We start from the raw sequence: 19,796 nt of genomic DNA, 5'->3' as shown, positions 1-19,796 counted from the left end.
ATTATATTTATCAACCCTTACAACTATCAAAAATCTAGTTTTGGTTGGTATTTCTGTTGAATTTATTATAATCAGACTCATTGTTCCTAAATTAAAAATATCACACATGAGATGAACTTCTGTTTGAAATACATATTACACGGGCATTTTTCACAAAGATCTCACTGCATATTTTCGTATGGAACTTGGTCCAAATAACTCATCATCAGAATTGAAATAACTATTAATTTAATTTATCTCAAATTGTCTTTATTACTTGATTTTAATTTTTTAGTTGGGAAAACTACTTGCGTTAAGAAACTCTACAAAATTTATCTCGTCGCCCAATTTTAGGCGATAGTTGGTTATACATGTTTTCCCCTGTACTTTAAAATTATACTGTAAAAATAGCATAATATACTTGTTTTTGAGATGGTGATGAAATTTTATGCCCGCGGACCTTTAGGCACTGCTCTAATCTATACATAAAATTTGTCAGCTTCGTAAATTACTACTAAATTATTGTGTACAGATTACACAAAATCACATAATGAGAGAAATCTGATAAAAACAGTCGCTAATTTTACTCTATTGTACTTTTTTATTTACTCAATTTTATAGTTTATACCTTTGGTTCAGTTGCCAAAAATACTACGTTAAAGAATTGACAATGTGGCCGTTTATTTCGTGATAGCAAATTCGCCCAATTTTGGGCGATAGTTTGTTATACATCTTTTGCCCAGTACTTTAGAATTATACTGCAAAAATACCATAATATACTTGTTTTTGAGATGCCCGCAAACCTTTAGGCATTGCTCTTTCTCATAAAATAACATTTATATAATTCTCATAATACATAAAGTTGACAGCTTCGAATATTACCAACATATTGAATGCATATAGTTTATAACAACCTTGAAATTTAATATTTAACAATGACTAAATTATTGTGTATAGGTTGCACAAATAGACATAATCAGAGTAATCTCGTTAAACAGTTGTCTGTTTTACTCTATTGTACTTTCTATATACTACTTTTTACAGTTTATACCTTTGGTTTATTTGCGAAAAAATACTATGTTAAAAAGTTGACAATGTGGCCGTATATCTTGCAACGTCGCCCAATTTTGGACGATGGTTGAATAAACATCTTTTGCCCTTTACTTTAAAATAATATCGTAAAAAATATGGTATATATTTGTTTTTGAGATGGTGATGAAACTTTATACCCGCGAACCTTTGACCTCTATCCAATATATATACATAAAATTTGGCAGCTTCGTATATTACCACCTAATTATTGTGTACATGTTGCACAAATTGACATAATCAGAGTAATCTGATAGAAACTGTTGTCTGTTTTACTCTATTGCACTTTTTTATTTACTACTATTTCATAGTTTATACCTTTGGTTTAGTTGCAAAAAATACTACGTTAAAAATTGACAATGTGACCGTATATCTTGCGACGTCGCCCAATTTTAAAGTCTATACTTTAGAATAGTATCGTTAAAAAATAGTATCGTTAAAATATACTTGATTTTGAGATAATGGTGATGAGACTTCATACCCTTTAAGAACTGCTCAACTGCTATAAGTACATAAAATTTGGCAGCTTCGAATATTACCAACATATTGAATCTATACAGTTTATTACTAGTTTGAAAATTAATATTTAACAACGACTAAATTATTTGTGTACAGGTTGCACAAATTTGCATAATCATATTAATCGACAAATAGGCATTGGCGTAGTATCAAACACACCACAATTTATTGAAATAGTGAATATGCACGATGGTATAATTCTGCAATTTGCGGGTATCCACTCGCACAATAATTGTACAAGGTTTTATTTAACAAAATCAATGAAATACAATTTCTAAAATCGATCAATTACAATTATCATTTACTACTTACATTGTGTAACTTGTAGTAGAGTCCGCACGCATTGCAAACGGGCTCGCCGTTCTGATTGCGTCTCCAAAGAGTGGTCGTGGTCGTCTTGCAGTTGGCGCACGACGTTCCTGCCCTCCTCGCCGCACTTTGCAGTGACTGAAACGCAAACAAGGATTCATTTCATTAGTTTCTTAGTTGCTTTAATTTGTGATCATCATTCATTTATAACAAACGCAGATGATAGAACACACATATACTAGAAGCTACTATTAACGGTCACACTACTAGATGGAATCCGGTTGGCAGGAAGTATGAGAGTAATGCATTGAAAATTTGCAAATGCAATTTTATATATTCTATTATTATAATAAACTAGCAAACCCGACAAACTCCGTTTCTCCACCAGATGGTTTCGTGAGAAAGATGAAAAAATTTGATTTTATTATACAACAGTAATGAATTTATTTCGATTACAAAAATTAAGTGTTTTTTAGTTGTACTTCTCTAAATAAATGAAAGTGAATCCGCAAATTATCCGTTTCATTGAAGTGCTCTTTGGTAAACCACATTTTTTGTTTTTTGGTCTGACGTTAACACAAACAAAGCGGATGGCTTTCCAACTCGTGAACAGGCAACGTATAACTGCCCATGTGAAAAACAATGATTTTCTAAATAATCTATTTAAAATTTATCTCGCAAACATTAAGCGATTGGCCTTGCGACTTGTTATTGCGAACGCAAGGCGAACTGGAAATTGCAATCGTTTGAAGTCAAACGGAAGACCAGTCAGAATCATTGATATGTCACCAAATAGCCAGCAATTTTTGATTGAATGGTGAAATTCAGTGCGTGTACATCATTATTCTTTGCGGCAAGAATTGCTCGTTGACTTAACCAAGCATAATTCTGATAATTCTCACTAATGTCATTACTCGAATTTTTAATTACGGTGCGTGAAGTTTCAGCAGCTTGCATTAAGGCACGATGCCATGCACAACTAATTTTTTAGCTATAAACCTTGCGGAGCCCGAGACTTTTCCAACGAATGCAAAGTTGTCGAAATCGGTTGTGCGTTCTGGAGTTATATCGTCAGGAAGGAAAACCCGACTTATTTTTATATATATAGAAGAAGATATTATGGCATAGAATCATAATATAATTATATTATTATGTTTGTGTGTATCGCATAATATAGTAAAATAGTATTCCAAGAAAAGTAAAGGCCGCATTAGAGATGCTAGCTGAGTATTATGCGTATATTGTGCTCATTAACTTCCCTATGCCGGTTTTAATGCGGTAGTTTCTGATATAACAATTTTTATTATTAATAAAGATAAAACTGTATTTCATGTGAAGGCACGTGTAGTACATTGTCTGTTGCTCATTATTGTTGTTTTTCGTTGTTCAACATCTGCATAGTAGCCTCTATGTTGGAGCAAACTCACACATATTGCCGCGGTCCATGCACGACTCGCAGTGTTTGTTTATTGCCCCAGCCAGTGAATTGTTATACGATAGAACAAAGTGTTATGCTAATTCCACCTAGTAATTTAAGTCGAACCGGATTTCATGTCCAATTCCAAGTACCTGTCGTTAATTCATCTTAGTTACAGTCTATAAATTTTATAACACCAATTTTCTTTTCAAATTGTAAGATGATTTTCGCCTTATTAACTTCCCGTAGGGTAAGTTATAGTAATCGCAAAAAAATCGAAAATGAAAATTTTTATATATCTTTACGTTTCAGAGGTTTCTGAACATTTTGGCATACCTTAGAAAAAATGGATGTATGTGTGTGTGTGTGTGTGTGTGTATGTGTGTGTGTGTGTGTGTGTGTATGTATGTATGTATGTGTGTGTATGTATGTGCGGATACAAATTTTCGTCGACGATTTCGGGAACACGGATCAACCGATTTGAATAAATCAAAAAACATTCGATTCGTATTGATAAGGAGACGTGCTGATTAGTTTTTGGCGAAGGCAGGTCTAGCCGTTCCGGAGATACGGGGCAAAAAGTGCCGAAAACGGTAAGTCAGGTTTTAAGAGAACGGAGCGTCCGATTTTAATAATTCAAAAAACATTTTACTTGTATTGACAAGATAAAGAATTGATCAAATTTTCATAAAGGCAGGTCTAGCGGTTTCGGAGATCTAACGAAAAAAGTAAAAAAAAATGCCATTTGGCGGTCAAAAATGATCATTAGACATATGCACATCAAATTTTCAGATATTTTATAGAGATTTTAACAATAAGTTTAAATTTTGTTTATTTTTCTATGGGTTCCGTACCAATGTTTACCCGTTAGACAGCGACGCCGCGCTTACGCGCTTTATATTTTGTCTCTATGCAGTTAAAGCAGTACGATTGCTTTGAAAAACAAGTTCAGATCTTCCAAAATATGTCAAAATAAAGAAAAAATTTTTTTTCAAAAAAAAAAAAATAAAAAAAAATTTTTTTTAAAAAAAAATTTAAAAAAAAAATTTTTTTTTTTCAAAAAAAGTAATTTTTTGTCCAATTTATAGTTTCTCAAAAATCTTATTTTTTCGAAGTAAATTTTTTTCAAAAATGTTAATCGTTTTTAAAAAAAATAAAAATTTTTGGTACGGGAAGTTCCAGCAATTTGCCTTAAGGCACGATGCCCTAATTGCCTTAAGACAGAATTCCACTTACAGCTAGTTAACTTTTTATTTAGCTATACAAATTGATATGTATGGCCTAGATCTAAACGGTCCCTAATTTGAATAGGCGAATGTTCCGTTGCGCCTTGTGTAGCCAACAGATACAAATGTGCTCTAATATTGTTTATGCTATCAGTTAATGTCAATATAATTATTTAGCATTCGAATCGTATATAATAATTTCTAAACAATAACTATGGCGTGTGCTATGAAAAGTATGAATTCGAGTTAGCTCTATTTGCAACCTCGATTGTACATTTCGCTCTTAGTACTTATTAATTTAATTACACGTTATAGTGGTGCACTCCATTGTTGTATCCATTGCATTCTATATTAAGATTCGAGGCCGCTCAAGAATAATCTTATATTTACACAAACTAAATATAAAAGTATTATAATGAACAATATAATTATACCAGAGTCCGGCAGTTCTGGTGATTGTGTTAAATAACTTCTGACATTAGCATCAGAACACAATGCGAGTGATATTTGCATTGGATGGAGGTGTTTAGCGTTTTTCATAATTCGGTATGGGAAACGTATTGTTGTTGTTCTTCAGTGTCAAGAATTGTAAAGATGTCTTCGGGTCATGGCCAAATCTGCAAGGAGCTCCCTGGGTAATCGATCGCCAGACAGACCAGAGATTGTGTTAAAGGTAGGTGGTTCTTATGATATTTAAGCAAATCGAATGGATGTTATCGGATATTGAAAATCGTAAATTACATATTTGAATTCAAGGATGGTCTTGTTTTATTGCAGCTTCCATTCGACTTCTAGAAAATAAACGTAGAACAAAGCAAACAGGCGAATCTTTATTCACTTATAACGAAAGTCATACTTTGGTATTTGAATATTATTTTGCAAACACAACCATTACATCAGAAACAACAATGCAATAACTTCTGCTTGTTTACAACACCAAGACAAATAATGCTAATTTAAAAAAATGTTTATAATTCGTTTAATCCGATCAGCGAATCATTCAGTAATCAAAATAATATCAAACATACACAATCTGTTGAAATCACAGTATAATGAACCCGTATGATAAATTAGCATGTTAACACATATTAAATTAATCTCTTATTAGTTTAATTAATGAATTGATATACGATTATTATTCAACTTTGATTCAGGAATGATTCATCGTTAATCAATGATCACGTTGACTGTGGTCGATATGTCATTAAGATCTATGAAGAAAAACAAGAAGTTGTCGTGGCAGTTGTTTGTATTTGTATATTAAGCCATTAGCAATACATGGGCATGCTGAATTTCCGGTAATGTAATTGAGAGTCTGAATTGGAACAAACGTCGACTGGACAGACGATCAATCCAGATGGACAGACAACCAATCTGGATGAAATATTTGCATTAATATTGTGGTCTGCGGATGCACTAGACATACATTGTGAATTAAGTTCACGTTTTTCAACCACAAGACGTGCATAACATTGTCAAAAACGGATGTTGATTTGACATTAGCCTAATTGTGACATGATTTTTTATCCAATGTCGCAGAGGAAACGCAATAAATCGTATCTTGTCAATACATTTATAATTCAACTATATCCGTTCAATATCAATCAGAAAAATTAATCATAATTAAATAAATTTATGCTCTTTCAAGAAAAATAGAGACCAGATTATCAATCAACTGATTTTATTAAAATGCTAAACTCAGTAAAGTGCAATGGTTCATATTAATCATTGAACTTTATGGAGAGATCTTTGCAATACGAGTTTATTATTTATAAATGAATAATATAACACTATACAGATTTATTATAATCATAGTACATTAATTCAAATCAAATTATAATAATTGCATATAAATGTACAGGTAGTGGCTGTCAGGTAATTCAATCGTTTGTAATGTACAACATTCTAAAAAATTAATTTTAATCATAAGATCAATATAAATTTATTAAAAAATAAGAAATTGAAATTAGCAAAGTTTTAGCTTTTTTTTAAAAAAAAAATTTCCGGTATGTGAAGTTCCAGTAATGTGCCTTAAGACACGATGCCATGCAAGTGAGTAAAATACATTTTTGCTGATTTTTATGAGCAAAATTTGGCCTGGTTAAGAATGTGAAAAATTTCAGTAGTAACGTTATTCTTCAAGTTTAAATATTATTATTCAGACAAATTTAAGCAAAGTATTATATGAGTGAGTAATTTTAAAATATATTTAATGAAGCGTGAGGTCTGAAACACAAATATCTAAAAAAAAAAAGAAAATTATCAGGCAAATAAAAACAAAATTTCTCTAATATTTCTTGTTCCTAGAAAGTGAATTTTCCAATATCTTTTATCCCCAACCATAAAGTCGAACCGAACACATCCTAATCATCTTGTATCAGAGAAGTACAAGAAAGCAATGAGTATCAAACACTTAGCTATGCGATAAGATATGTTATGCTAGATACCAATACAGAAATCGAAGTTAGTATTTGTCCTGAATCGGATGGATGACACAGGTTTAATTAACTCGTGCATGCCGCTGTTAATACCCTTAATCGAAATACATACGATGACTCCTGTTAGGAGACAACGGAGACCCGGACGACAAGACAACAACGGGTACACAGGTACACAGTTACACAGGTACACACATGAGCGCACAACACAACCGTATTAGTTGTAACATGTCAGTTTTAATTGGGAGGTAGATCACCGTGATAGGACTCGATACGATTCGATAAGATTCGATACGATTGACCACAGAGGAAAGGAGTCACCGGAGAAGTCCTCTGAAAGGCGCGTGAGAATAAGAAAAAATAATTTAATAAAAAAAATTTGAGCTAATAATTATTTTTTGAGGTTTTACATTTTGACTGTGCACTCTAAATCTATTTCTAAAACCTAACCTTCAAATGGTGGAAATGCCAAATAACAATGTTATCATAAGTAGAACTTTTTGTTGTCACTCATGATATCATACGCCTGAAGTCAAACTTAAGTTAGGTTCTAGATGTTAATATTGCGTAAAACGCAATTTTATATTTTATGTCCTTATATGTTGATAAAACATTTGACTAACTCTTATCCAGCTGTACAAGTAAATTTGCTAAATCACCAGCTGAAAATTTTCAACTATCGTCCTCAGCAAATAATACGCTTATGAGCTTATCCATACAAAACTATACAAACGAAGAAAACACACGTCTGTATCAATTCAATGGCCGTGCACCTTCAATAAAATTATAAATTTAATATATAATACGTCGGCACTACATTAACATTAGATTTACGGCACTGCGGCCAGCAATAGACTTCATTTATGGTTATTTTAGTATAATAAAATATTTTACGCGAATCAGTATACATATATTCAACTATAAATACGTGCAGAATGCAAACAAACGGTTTAGTGCTGTACAGTACTTATATTAAACAAAATTCTACTTCCATATCCGCATTAAAACAATAAGCATCATATAACAATAATTATAGTGCATTGTAAAAAAATATCAAAGAATTGGGTTTTTGTTTTTAAGTTTCTTACATGGCACAAATGTTTCATTTGTTTTATTATTTTAATTATAATTATTTACGGGAGACAAGGTAAAATATTCTTCTGATTCAAGTATTTTTATATTAAATCAAGATTTGTACTACGATGTTACCTTAAAATCTAATGACAGTCCGATTTCCACCATACTACGAAAGATCTCTATTCATTTGACACGGCGACTAATCACAATCGACCCGTATAGAAAAAAATTCATCGGGAGCGAATGACAAACAGTTCGGGCGTAACGCAACTTCCGTTGCATTTTCACAGATTCACCCCATAGTCACGACTAAAGAACTTTTATTTCAAAAAATCTGCTGAATGAATTGAAAAATAAATGAGCTAATGGAAGTACTTTGTAAACGACGACTAATCACAATCGACAAACAGTTCCGGCGTAACGCAACTTCCGTTGCATTTTCAAAGATTTACTCCATAGTCACGGCTAAAAAACTTTTACTCCAAGAAATCTGCTGAATGCTTTTTCCGTGGTAATGTTATGGTCCATAATAGTTCTGCATAAGATATTTTTATAATAATTGAAAAATAAATGAGCTAATGGAAGTACTTTGTGAAAACAAGCAGAAATATCTCAAATTTTTATTATTTTTAATCGAATTTCTCTTATATCTAAAACTTTTGCACTAAACAAAGAAGCCTCCTCCTCTATGTCCAAGTCGACATATGTGTATTTATTTCCAGAGTCCCCCAATCTGCTTAGACTCCATCCACCAGTCCAGCCATCCATTACGGCGACAACTCTGTCGGATAGTTACGGAATAGAATGCGGCGCCATTGCGTGTGTTCTTTGGCTGTATGAAACTACTATACAACTATACAAATATATTACTATAGAATCACCAGGCAGGCAAAGGCATCAGTTAGACAAAACCAACAACAACAATATCCACATAGCTGCGTGCAAAGCCGGCCGCACATATATATTTTTTAAGCGCGTTCCCGTGGGCATCGTAATGTGTCCATGTACTCCGCAGCAGTCACAGCCAGTCGGTAATTGCTAATTGCCAACGGTATTATTATAATATTTATAGCGTGATATACATTTCTCAAAATAATATGGCGCTATGGGGAAAGGGAGTTTATTATTTATTAATTAGTATTTGCATTCCGGCGTATGCCCGACGTAGACTACGTTCGTGCGATGTGCATATAACACTAGCCGACGTTCAGAGTTTGCCTAACTTTATTTATTCTAATTCATTAATTATTATATTAATATACATATTTTTTTTTTATACATAAATAACATCAATGTTACTATAATGCAATTAAATTCAACACATTTATACACATGATTATTTTATTGGATGTACCACAATTTTACCCGGAAGGTTCCATAAAAACCGTGTAGTTGGAAAAATTAACTCTTACATGAAAAAATCGTGCTAATCGAAAATCACTATAATAAAGACCCTTTTGTTAGTTTTTAATATAATGAATAATTAATACAATAAACGAAAAATAAATATTAATATTTTTAATATCAAACCTTAATTTATTTCAATTATATAAAAAATCCTAAATATTGCATTTTCTTTATACATAAAAATTGAAATTACAAATTCATTTAAGTTGTAATGAATAGGACTTAACATTCTACTTTTATTTTGGTTTCCCGAACAAACTAGCTTATACACACATCAAATTTAGTTTGGATCATAAAACGTAGTGTTTTTAATTTATCTACATATTTCCATCATACTAAAAATTTGTAAGTATAGATGTATGCTATATTACAAATTTTTAATGATGGAAATTTGTAGATAAATAAAAACACTACGTTTTATGACCAAAACAAATTTGATGGTGTTTAAGTTATATAATATTAATTGTAGTGTTATATTTTAACAGTAAAACGATAAAAATGTTATTGTATATGTAATTAAATTATAGTTTAGTGTATTATTTTGTGCAAATGCAAAATTAATAACTTGTATAATTTTTTTTTCATAAACCATGTAAGATCGAAAACCTAGAGAGCGAGTACCATGTAAAACAGGGGATCAGTGTATTAATATCGTATATATTTGTGTATTAACGCTTTTCCAATCGCAAACTCCAAAATTTTCATGAATTTTGCCGCCAGAGCGGCGGCATCCGACTGGAAAGGGTTAATATATAAGTACAAGTATACTGATATATAAGTGTATTGTGGAACTCCTAAGGGATACCATTAAATATTATTTTTTACACCAGCATATGATCGATTTTTTAGCCAAAATATAAGTGATAGTTTTATTTTGAAATTTTATTAAAAGTTCCAGCACCATGTTTCATACAAGCCTGGGTGAAATTTTAGGCGGAAAGTAAAAAAAGTTTTATTTTTCATAATTTTATAAAAAGATCCTGCTATAGAAAAACTTGTTAATTCAATACAACGCAAACTCTTTGGGCATAGTGCCTTACGGCATATTGCTGGAACTTTCCGTAGCGTAATGAAGTATTCGAAAAATGTTGAATGTTTTCAAATATATTGTTATAAGTGATATTTCAATTATATAAGTAAGCTTTAGAATTTTAGCTAGAATTAAAGTTAAAATCCGAATAATCAATATCAAAAAAAAAATTTTTTTGAAAATAATTTGTTTTTGTTTGGACCTGGCTTTGTCAAAAACTCCTCGACAGTAGAAATCGAATGTTTTTTGAATATTTCAAATCGGTTGATCCTTGCGCCCGAAATCGCGGACGAAAAATTGTATCACACAAAATACACACACAACACATACACACATTTATTCTGAGGTATGCTAAAATGTTCAGAAACCTCTGAAAAGTAAAAATATGCAATTCACCCTACGGGAAGTTAATAAGACATAAATTTTATTTTTGATAATTTTATTAGATGGTTCTGCTGCTTTATTAGTCCAATGTAAGGCTTTGGGATGATTTTGGACCGAAAGGTAAGAAAAATGTTATTGTTGATAATTTCATTAGGAGTTGTTTGGTTTTGAAAACTCTGTTGCATGTGTTTGGATCCCGTGCAGTGAACTGGAAATCGTTAGTATGGAAAATGATCAACAACATCAACATGAGATGTCATTGCGATTTGCGGTGGCATACGCCGCCGCCGGTGAATCTACTCTCTTCGATAACGTGACGAGCATCGCTTCTACACGTTTACGAAGCGTAACAATGCGAGATTTGATATCGGCTTTTGTTCATAATTAAAATTACACGGCGAATTTCGTGATAAGTTTTTTTTCTCCTATTCAAAAGAGTCACGTCATCGGCTAACCACGTACCATAACGGGGCCATCGAATAATGTTCACATGTGGACATGCCAGTATTAGATCGTATATTATTTTTTTCGTTATTAGACGCCAATTTTGAACAATGCTAAGTATTCATCGTCGGACTCATACGATGAGTTTGACGGCGTTGAAACAAACGTTCATGTTAAAGCTTATAATGAGCCATCATGTGAGTTTACATTGTTATGACAAAGCAAATGATTTGATCCCAATTACAGATTAGTAACGGCAATTTGCAATAAAGGTATAGTAGTATGATATGCACGTTTATTAGCATTATTATTATTTCGTAATTGACAATTAAACTCACCCATGAAATATTTTCAATTTGATTATATAATATCTAGAAACTGGAGTCATTCATAAGTTGCGCGAAAGAACATATAAGCTGTTGAAACAAAAACCGCGCTGTAAGAGTACCGTGTTATAGGCGGCTGTTATGGAAGATGGCACAGGTTACACAAATTTGTGATTTTTCTTATACTTATAAATTAATGAATATTTATTATTCTTATGAGTAATGTCTCACATTACAAATCGCCCAATGTTATTCCTACACTGATTTTTATCATTCGACAATTATTACCAGTTACCGTTTTGTCCGTACATCGAAAGCCATTGCATAAATCGTTTAAATCTGGCGGCACATGTGCTCAGGTCAAGAAACTTAAAAAAATAATATCGAAAAGGAATAAATCACTACATTGTTACACACACCCCGCTCTCACACACAAAAACTTATACGCCCGATCATCCTGTAAGGTCAATATGGAGCACATTGCCTTGGAGAAATCAGGTTCTTAATTGGTATTAAGAAAAACGACGACGAAAAAAACTTAATTAATTTCTAAATTTAATTTGAAAGCGAGTTCAATCGCCAATATTGTCGAGACGGCCGTCTTCGGTCTGAAGGAAGAATAGATCCTGCCAATTATGTGCGGATAATTATGAATTTACAAACGCGAGTTTGAGAAGTCAATAATAAGTGTTATAACTAAATTAATTTGACATGATGCGTTGTATTAATTCTGTATATCAAAAACCAGTTGTAATGAAACATCTGAATCGGTTGGGCTTTTATATCATATATGTATTACATAAAACACGTTGTGACTATACTACAAAGTAAGAAGCTCAATCGGATCATACAATGAATCCATTTAAAGTTCTCTTTGTTTGCTTAAAAGCTTGTCAAATCCAGTTGACATCGCACCGTGGTGGAATCATCTCAATGAAGAAGATCATGGAAAAAAGTCCAACAATACATGATCACACACATAAGAGATATTAAAAAAAAATCTAACACGATTAAAAAACAAAATAAAACATTCGTATTGAAAAATATGTATCCATTCCGATCTGGTCACATAGAACTACTGCCGATGCACTTGGCCTGTCGAGTGATGGATGCCGTTTTTCATTGTCTATTTATTTTTTTTAACTATTCCATTTATTGATTGTTTCGTTTTAAAAAGATGAAGAATGAAATGCGGCTTTGGCCGATGATGTTTGATTTCCTTACGCCTTTTGCTTTTCGGATATGCGCCGATTGAATCGATAAATCGTGTTACTAGATGTAAAATTCGTGTGCGATAATAGATAATATTGTAAACTAGTATATTTTAATAGATAATTTCATGTGGTTATCTAATTAACTATGGCGTGCTCATTAAACTTTGCGCATAGTCTTGGGTCGTCCGAATTGAAGTAAAATTTTGAAGCCAATTCTTGGATAACATAGAAATGATCTATTACGGGTCTATAATCGTAAAAGTTGGTAATCTGATAACTGTCAAAAATCTATGTCTTTGTTATTCGATCGAGCGTTTTATATATAAGACCTAACCTCCAAAAGACACTAACGTCAGAAAATTAACTTTAGTTACTTCACGTATGTGTTATCAAATTGTATATTTTGATGTACGTGTATAAGTATACACAAATTTTATATCAGTTCAATTTCATTTTCATATGTTATATATCTTCATATCATAATGAGTTGCGTGTGTTCTTGCCATTTTGTTTTTATAATATAAATTCTGCAAAATGGTTAAGACACTTTATTACTAGGTAAAACGTTATTTCATTTGATGCATCGTTAATTTTGGCTTATAAATATTAATATTTAAAATACTTTTTTTAAATAAACTATTTTTAATTATCTCTCACGTTTTGCATATCAAATACATATTTCAAACCAACAATTTAAATGGTAAATGGTAAATGAAATTTTATTACAAAAATAAAATTATTTACAAATGTTTAGTAATTTATAGTTTAAAGAGAGATTTTATTTTACGGTAGTTTTTTATAAACTACTACAATTGTGTTACAGATTATTATTATTTTTATTAACTTTCCAAATGTAATAGCAAAAAAAATCAAAAATGAAAATTTTTATATATCTTTACGTTTCAAACGATTCTGAACATTTTGGCACACCTTAGCAAAAATGGATGTATATGTGTGTGTATGCGGATACAATTTTTTGCCGACGATTTTGGGAACACGGATCAACCGATTTGAATAATTCAAACAACATTCGATTTGCATTGATGAAGAAACGTGCTGATTAGTTTTTGGCAAAGGCAGGTTTAGCCGTTTCCAAGATACGGGGCAAAAAGTACCAAGAATGGTATTTCAGTTTTTGATGCAACAGAGCACCCGATTTGAACGATTCAAAAATATTTTACTTGCATTTACGAAATAAAGAATTGATTAAATTTTTGGAAAGGCACATAAACTTATCAAATATTTTATAGAGATTTTAAAAAATAGTACTAATTTTGTTACATTTTTTTGGGTTCCATACCTAGATTTTTAGTTAATAAAGTTCATTTATACGGTTGAGCAGATTTCGAAATTTTCAAAAAAAAAATACTAAATTTTGAAGAAAATATACAAAGTTTTATACTTAGAATATAAATTTTAAATTTACAACTCATTCATTTCATATGCATTATCTTGGAAAATATAGCCTCAGATGGATTCATTCGGCATCTCTTGATAATGTAAACATTCTCAAGTGTTTTGTGCGATAAAATATTCACAGCATATTATATAAACGATAAAATATATAGTAATTATAATTATCTTTTGGAATATATCTAAAACAATTGTTATTACAATTGATCGATATTTATTGATTATTGACTTTTTCCAGGAATATTTGATTCTCATACGGGAAGTTCCAGCAATTTGCCCTAAGGCACGATGCCATGCACCACTAGTCTTTATTTGTTGAAAATAATCATTCCCACAAAGGGGAAAATCCGAAGTCGGTCTTAACGGCGCGCGCGCCGTCGCGTGGACCATTGATCCGAAGCCGAAGCCGAAGTCGGCGCGGAAAAGAGCTATGGCTGCCAAAACGGGTAGGAAAATGATAGAAAACGCCACCCCATGTAGCCCTTTGCTTCTATTATATTATTCACACAGCAAGCAAAGCAAAGCATTAGATCATAATATCGGTCTCCCTCCGTTTTCATCCGAGGGATTAAGGTATATATCGACAATTCACAGCAGCGCCTCTCGATTCAAATATTATTAAGTTAATTATAACTTATACGGCGACACCCTTGCGCACATGTTAATTCTGAGATAGATACCGGGATAGAGAAGATTTGGAGAGTGAATTAGTCTGGGATCGATGGAGATACAAAGACAGATCCAGTATGATGGGAATGAATTCGAAATTGAATGAAATCAACTGTAATATGGGGTTGGTTTTTGAGAAAATTAATAAATTTAATTTATAAACTTGAACAGGAAATTAATGAATAATAGCAAGTTGTGAGAACATGATAAATTCTGAAGTAAATCATAAAAACAATCTTCAAAACTATAGTCAATATACATTTTGTATTAACCAGTTGACAATGATTAACGAGCCACTTCTCGGATAAAATAGTAATGTTATAATAATGCTATGTTACGTAAATATCTTCATATGAGTTGGCAGTAACAAACTGCCAAAATGCTACGTATTTGCTGTGCGATCAGACGTTTTACACACAACATCTAACTTCACGTATGTGTTGTCAAAGAGGCATCAGAAAGTTGCACTTATGATAAAATTGTTAATTTTCAATTGTGCAATTTGGAGATTAGTTTTTTTGTGTAAACCTTATCTATTTTACAATCTCATCATTTTTTTGACTAAAAGCTTAAATATAAGCCTTTGCTTAGCTATGAGTTTGAATATAAGCTTTTATAGTTTTTTTTTTTTTTTTAATTTTGTATATTGGGCTCGCCCGTAGGTAAGCAGTTAAGAGCGTCGGGACTTGTTTCAGAGGTCCCGGGTTCGATACCCACTTCGAGCAGCCAGTTGTCAGGCAGCAGTGACAACGATTTTCACTTGAAAATATAGATAGCAATATGTTTCCAAGTGAAAATAGCCCTTGCCCGGCATTGCTGCACCAATAAAATGTCAGCCCTATTAGATTAATTCTAATAACAAAAATCATCAAATATGGATGGATTAACCATTGGGTTACCATCTAAAAAATACATAGGAAAAAAATACGAAGGAAGGAGAAGTTTCAGCCCAACAGCTCGTAGGACTTAAGGTTCTGATTGCTGTTGAACTAAATGAGCTCGATTTGGACGACAATTGAAAATCCATCACATCATTCTTCCTTGAATCGATTTGGACCTTCATTTACTGCTACCCATTATTTAATATATTATAATCAAGATTATCTCATGAGTATATGAAAACAGTCCTTAAAACTGTCGTCATTGTACATTGTGGATTAGGCGAATTAAGAAAACGAAACTGAAATAATATTGACGTGAATACAAACGTTATCGTTAAGTTGCCGCACGTCATAAAAACGCACAGCAAGAAATCCAGAAATATATTAGTGTGCTATTTCTTTCTTCAACGCTACGAAAACGTGAACGACATAAAATCTTGACAGCAGCGTTTGAATTACGCGCCACCGATACACGAAGATGGCCCTCGTAAATAACCATCATTACACCATTTAAATAAAACAGTGAAATTACCATATTACTTATTATTCATTTATTCATTTTATGCATTCTTAAAGCGTTACAAACCGTACTATATAAACACTTGATACCTTCTTAATAGAAAAAATTTTGATTAACGCACTGTCGGTTTTTTGCATGCGTTATTTGTATTGGAATGATATATTTATTAAGGATGGTGATTTATCTGTTAGCCAACGCGTTTGCTTTTTTTATTACTATCGATCAGTCGTACTGTTTGATCACGACGGCCGTATAAAAAGTCAGAGGATTACACCGAGCGGATATTCGGTTGCGCAACCGCCTAACAGCAATTCTTCGAGAACAAAGAGAGGTACAAAATGAACTGACCATAAGAACTGCAGCTATGTGCAGAGTTTCCTATGAATCACTACAAGACAGGGCCGCAATAATAATTGAGCAATTATAATTAAGAAGAGCACACATGTTATCTATAATTGATGTAAGATAAACCAGATAATAATCAAAAATAATTAATCATATTAGGACCATGTTGACTGAACTCTAACACCATCATCCCCAAATCTCACCCAAGAAAACAGATACAAATTTTAAATCTGGTAAGTAAATTGTGTCCACATCTTGGAATTGCAAGTCAACAATAATGCAAAATTTTTTTGCATAAAAAGAAATTTTAATGCAGAATCTTCTTTAAATAAATTTGATGTCTTGTCACCACAGTCAACGATTGCATTAACCCCAGAATTTCCCAAAGCCTCAGAATGATGGTTAAATGTTGTAGCTCATAATATTTCAAACATCTTGAAATTTAAGAATGTGTTTTGTTTCTGTTTGCAAAAAATGTAATATGACCAATGACGAGTATGCTCCTCAATACACAAATTATGTCATTTTTCCATGACGAGTATACACGTCAATCACAGTTAACTGGCTTAACTAAAACCAATTTGAAGTTCTAGAAAGTGAACTGTTTCAAATCTCAAGTTGGCTAGCAATACAATAAAATTATGCAACAATCGATTGCATTTTGCGCTAGCCTAATAATCTGACATTTATATAATTATTAAATTATCACCAAATCGCTGATCATAAGAACGGTAGCTTTGTGATATATATTAAATAAAAGTTTATTTTTAAGAAATAAATGAACTGTTGTCCCAAATAGAATTTTAGATTTAAGTGAAGTTATGGATTGCACAACAAATGTCTTAAGTTTAAAAGTGGTGGCAGCGGTGGAGTCAAGATGCTCTTGAATAGTGTTCTTTAATATTATTATACGACTCTGTGCATTACAGATCGATGGTTTATGTGTTATGATCCAATGTGCCCCATGGCCGTGGTGCCGTTGAACAGAAAGTGAATATATTGGTAAATATGCAGGGTAGGGCACTCGGCCGTGACAACACTCTGATCCGCGCATTAGCCGATAGCCGTCTGCCAACAATACGCGAAAAATGCCCAAGTGCAAGGATTTCGACTGCAATTGAATTCTTCGAATTTTCGACAGTGAGTTATTACAATTGCCAATCGCCTATCGACTGAGTCGTATCATTGCGCGATCGATGGTCATTTAATAGTAAATAATTAATAGCCGCGCGAATCTACACTATTAGCTGGTAGATATATCTGCATCGATGTTTATTGTGTCTCTGTTGCAAAACAAAAGAAGTTTATATTACAAGGACGTTCTTTGATAAATAAATGTCATCAGAAATGAAATAAAACTCGGGGAATGAAATTGTGTGATATTAACTCTATTGTGCAATATTTATGTATTGACAATAAATAGACGATTTAAACTTTGTCGTAGAAAATAGACAGCTGCAAACAAGTATAAAAAAGATAATAGAAAATAACAGTACTTGTCTTGTTTCAGAATTAGATGAATGGTGTAAAAATTCTACCACGTAATATAATTGATAAAGGAAGTCTAGAGTGGTTAATACGAATGTGATCGATATTGTAGAACAGAGAGCTTAAAAGCTCACAATGAGTAAAATGTTTTTTTTTTGAATTCCAATCAATATCCACAATATGAACTTCATGTCCATAAGAACTTAACTTAGGCTTAATTATAAGCACAATTAATTCTTTTTGTTCACTAAATACGAATTTGTCGGTATTATTATCAAACAAATCAAGCTCATGATAAACTAAAAACATTCAATTGTTAAATATGTATTACACAAAGACATCATTGGACATTAAACAATTCAAACCAATTTCATAAAACTATTTACAATAATCAGAATTCGAGATGTACTAATAATAAGACATACATTAGGCATTTGTTACGAGATTTTTTTTTTGCAGGAATAACGCTGCTGTACGAGCTGACAAGCCTAAGTATTTTTACCCAAAATATTCCTATCATCGATGAGAATGTATTTAAAAAATAAAAAATACACTTCTAAAATGCTACAAAACAATAACAAAATTCGGAAGATTTTTACTTACAATTAGAGTAAAATATTGGAGCAAAAGTCGACACACTGAATGTCGTCCATAGACGACCCTGATACAAATCGTCGCCTATATGCGACGCCTATAAAAAGGGTAAATCTACAGTATATTTTTTATAAATGTTACTAGTGGTGATTGTAAAAGAGTTATTTTTTCACGGAATTTGCACGTGGGACAATATTTGTTATGCGTTTAGGAACCTTTATTTACGAATATAATCAATAAATCTGTTCCATATTGGCATCTTTTCTTTATAGGTATATATATAGGATATATATATATATATATATATATATAGACATATAGATATAAAACACACATATAAAATATATATATATATATATATATATATATATATATATATATATATATATATAACACGGTTGGCTTCACGTTTATGAGATAAATCATACTCTAAATGGGAAACGCCCCTTCTTACTGGGAATATATATATATAAAAATATATGTATATATTGTTCTACCTATGTAGGTACGCGAGTACGCGCAAGCGTTATTGCATATATACACATTTATACATGTATATATATATATTATTATATATAATATATATATATATACAACTATGTGTATATAACTCACGATGTGGGAGTGAAACAAGAGAGAATCGATTGGTATCGCTCGGCGCGCGCAGGGTGTCGTGATAATAAGTTGCAGAGGATATCATTCTCATGAAAATATAAAAAGAAGGTGTTCAATACGCCTCTAGACTGTGTGCGCTTGCCATTTAATCATAAGCTTTTTTGTGTGTAAACCATTGAAGGAGGTTTGACATTCGAATTGCAGGTTGCAAATACAGGAACACGAGAGGAATGCGATCGACGATTTATTATCGACCAAAACAAAATCGACAGCACTGAATACATAGTAATACATACTATCTTTCAAAAATTCAACCCATCGTGGTTGTAATGGATAAGAATTAAATCCAGGGTTCAATATCAATATCAGTTAGCTCGTATCGAGCAGTACGACAACAAATTTGCACTTGAGT

At 32.1% G+C, this 19,796-nt stretch overlaps 1 protein-coding gene across 1 annotated transcript in view; it reads right to left on the bottom strand.

Annotated features, from left to right (window-relative positions):
- Nucleotides 1-19,796, bottom strand: part of LOC113377593 (GATA-binding factor 2-like) — a 315,883-nt gene that overhangs the window by 12,015 nt on the left and 284,072 nt on the right. The window contains exon 7 of the mRNA XM_026617961.1: nucleotides 1,900-2,034. Coding sequence (XP_026473746.1) covers nucleotides 1,900-2,034 — 135 coding nt within the window. The remainder of the gene's footprint in view (nucleotides 1-1,899; nucleotides 2,035-19,796) is intronic.

Source organism: Ctenocephalides felis, unplaced genomic scaffold (genome assembly GCF_003426905.1).
Source record: "Ctenocephalides felis isolate EL2017-DRISC unplaced genomic scaffold, ASM342690v1 CF-g0.4_SCAFFOLD_01886, whole genome shotgun sequence".
Taxonomy (NCBI): Eukaryota; Metazoa; Arthropoda; class Insecta; order Siphonaptera; family Pulicidae; genus Ctenocephalides; species Ctenocephalides felis.
Note: the sequence above shows the minus strand (reverse complement) of the source record. Positions and strands in the feature narration are given on the sequence as shown.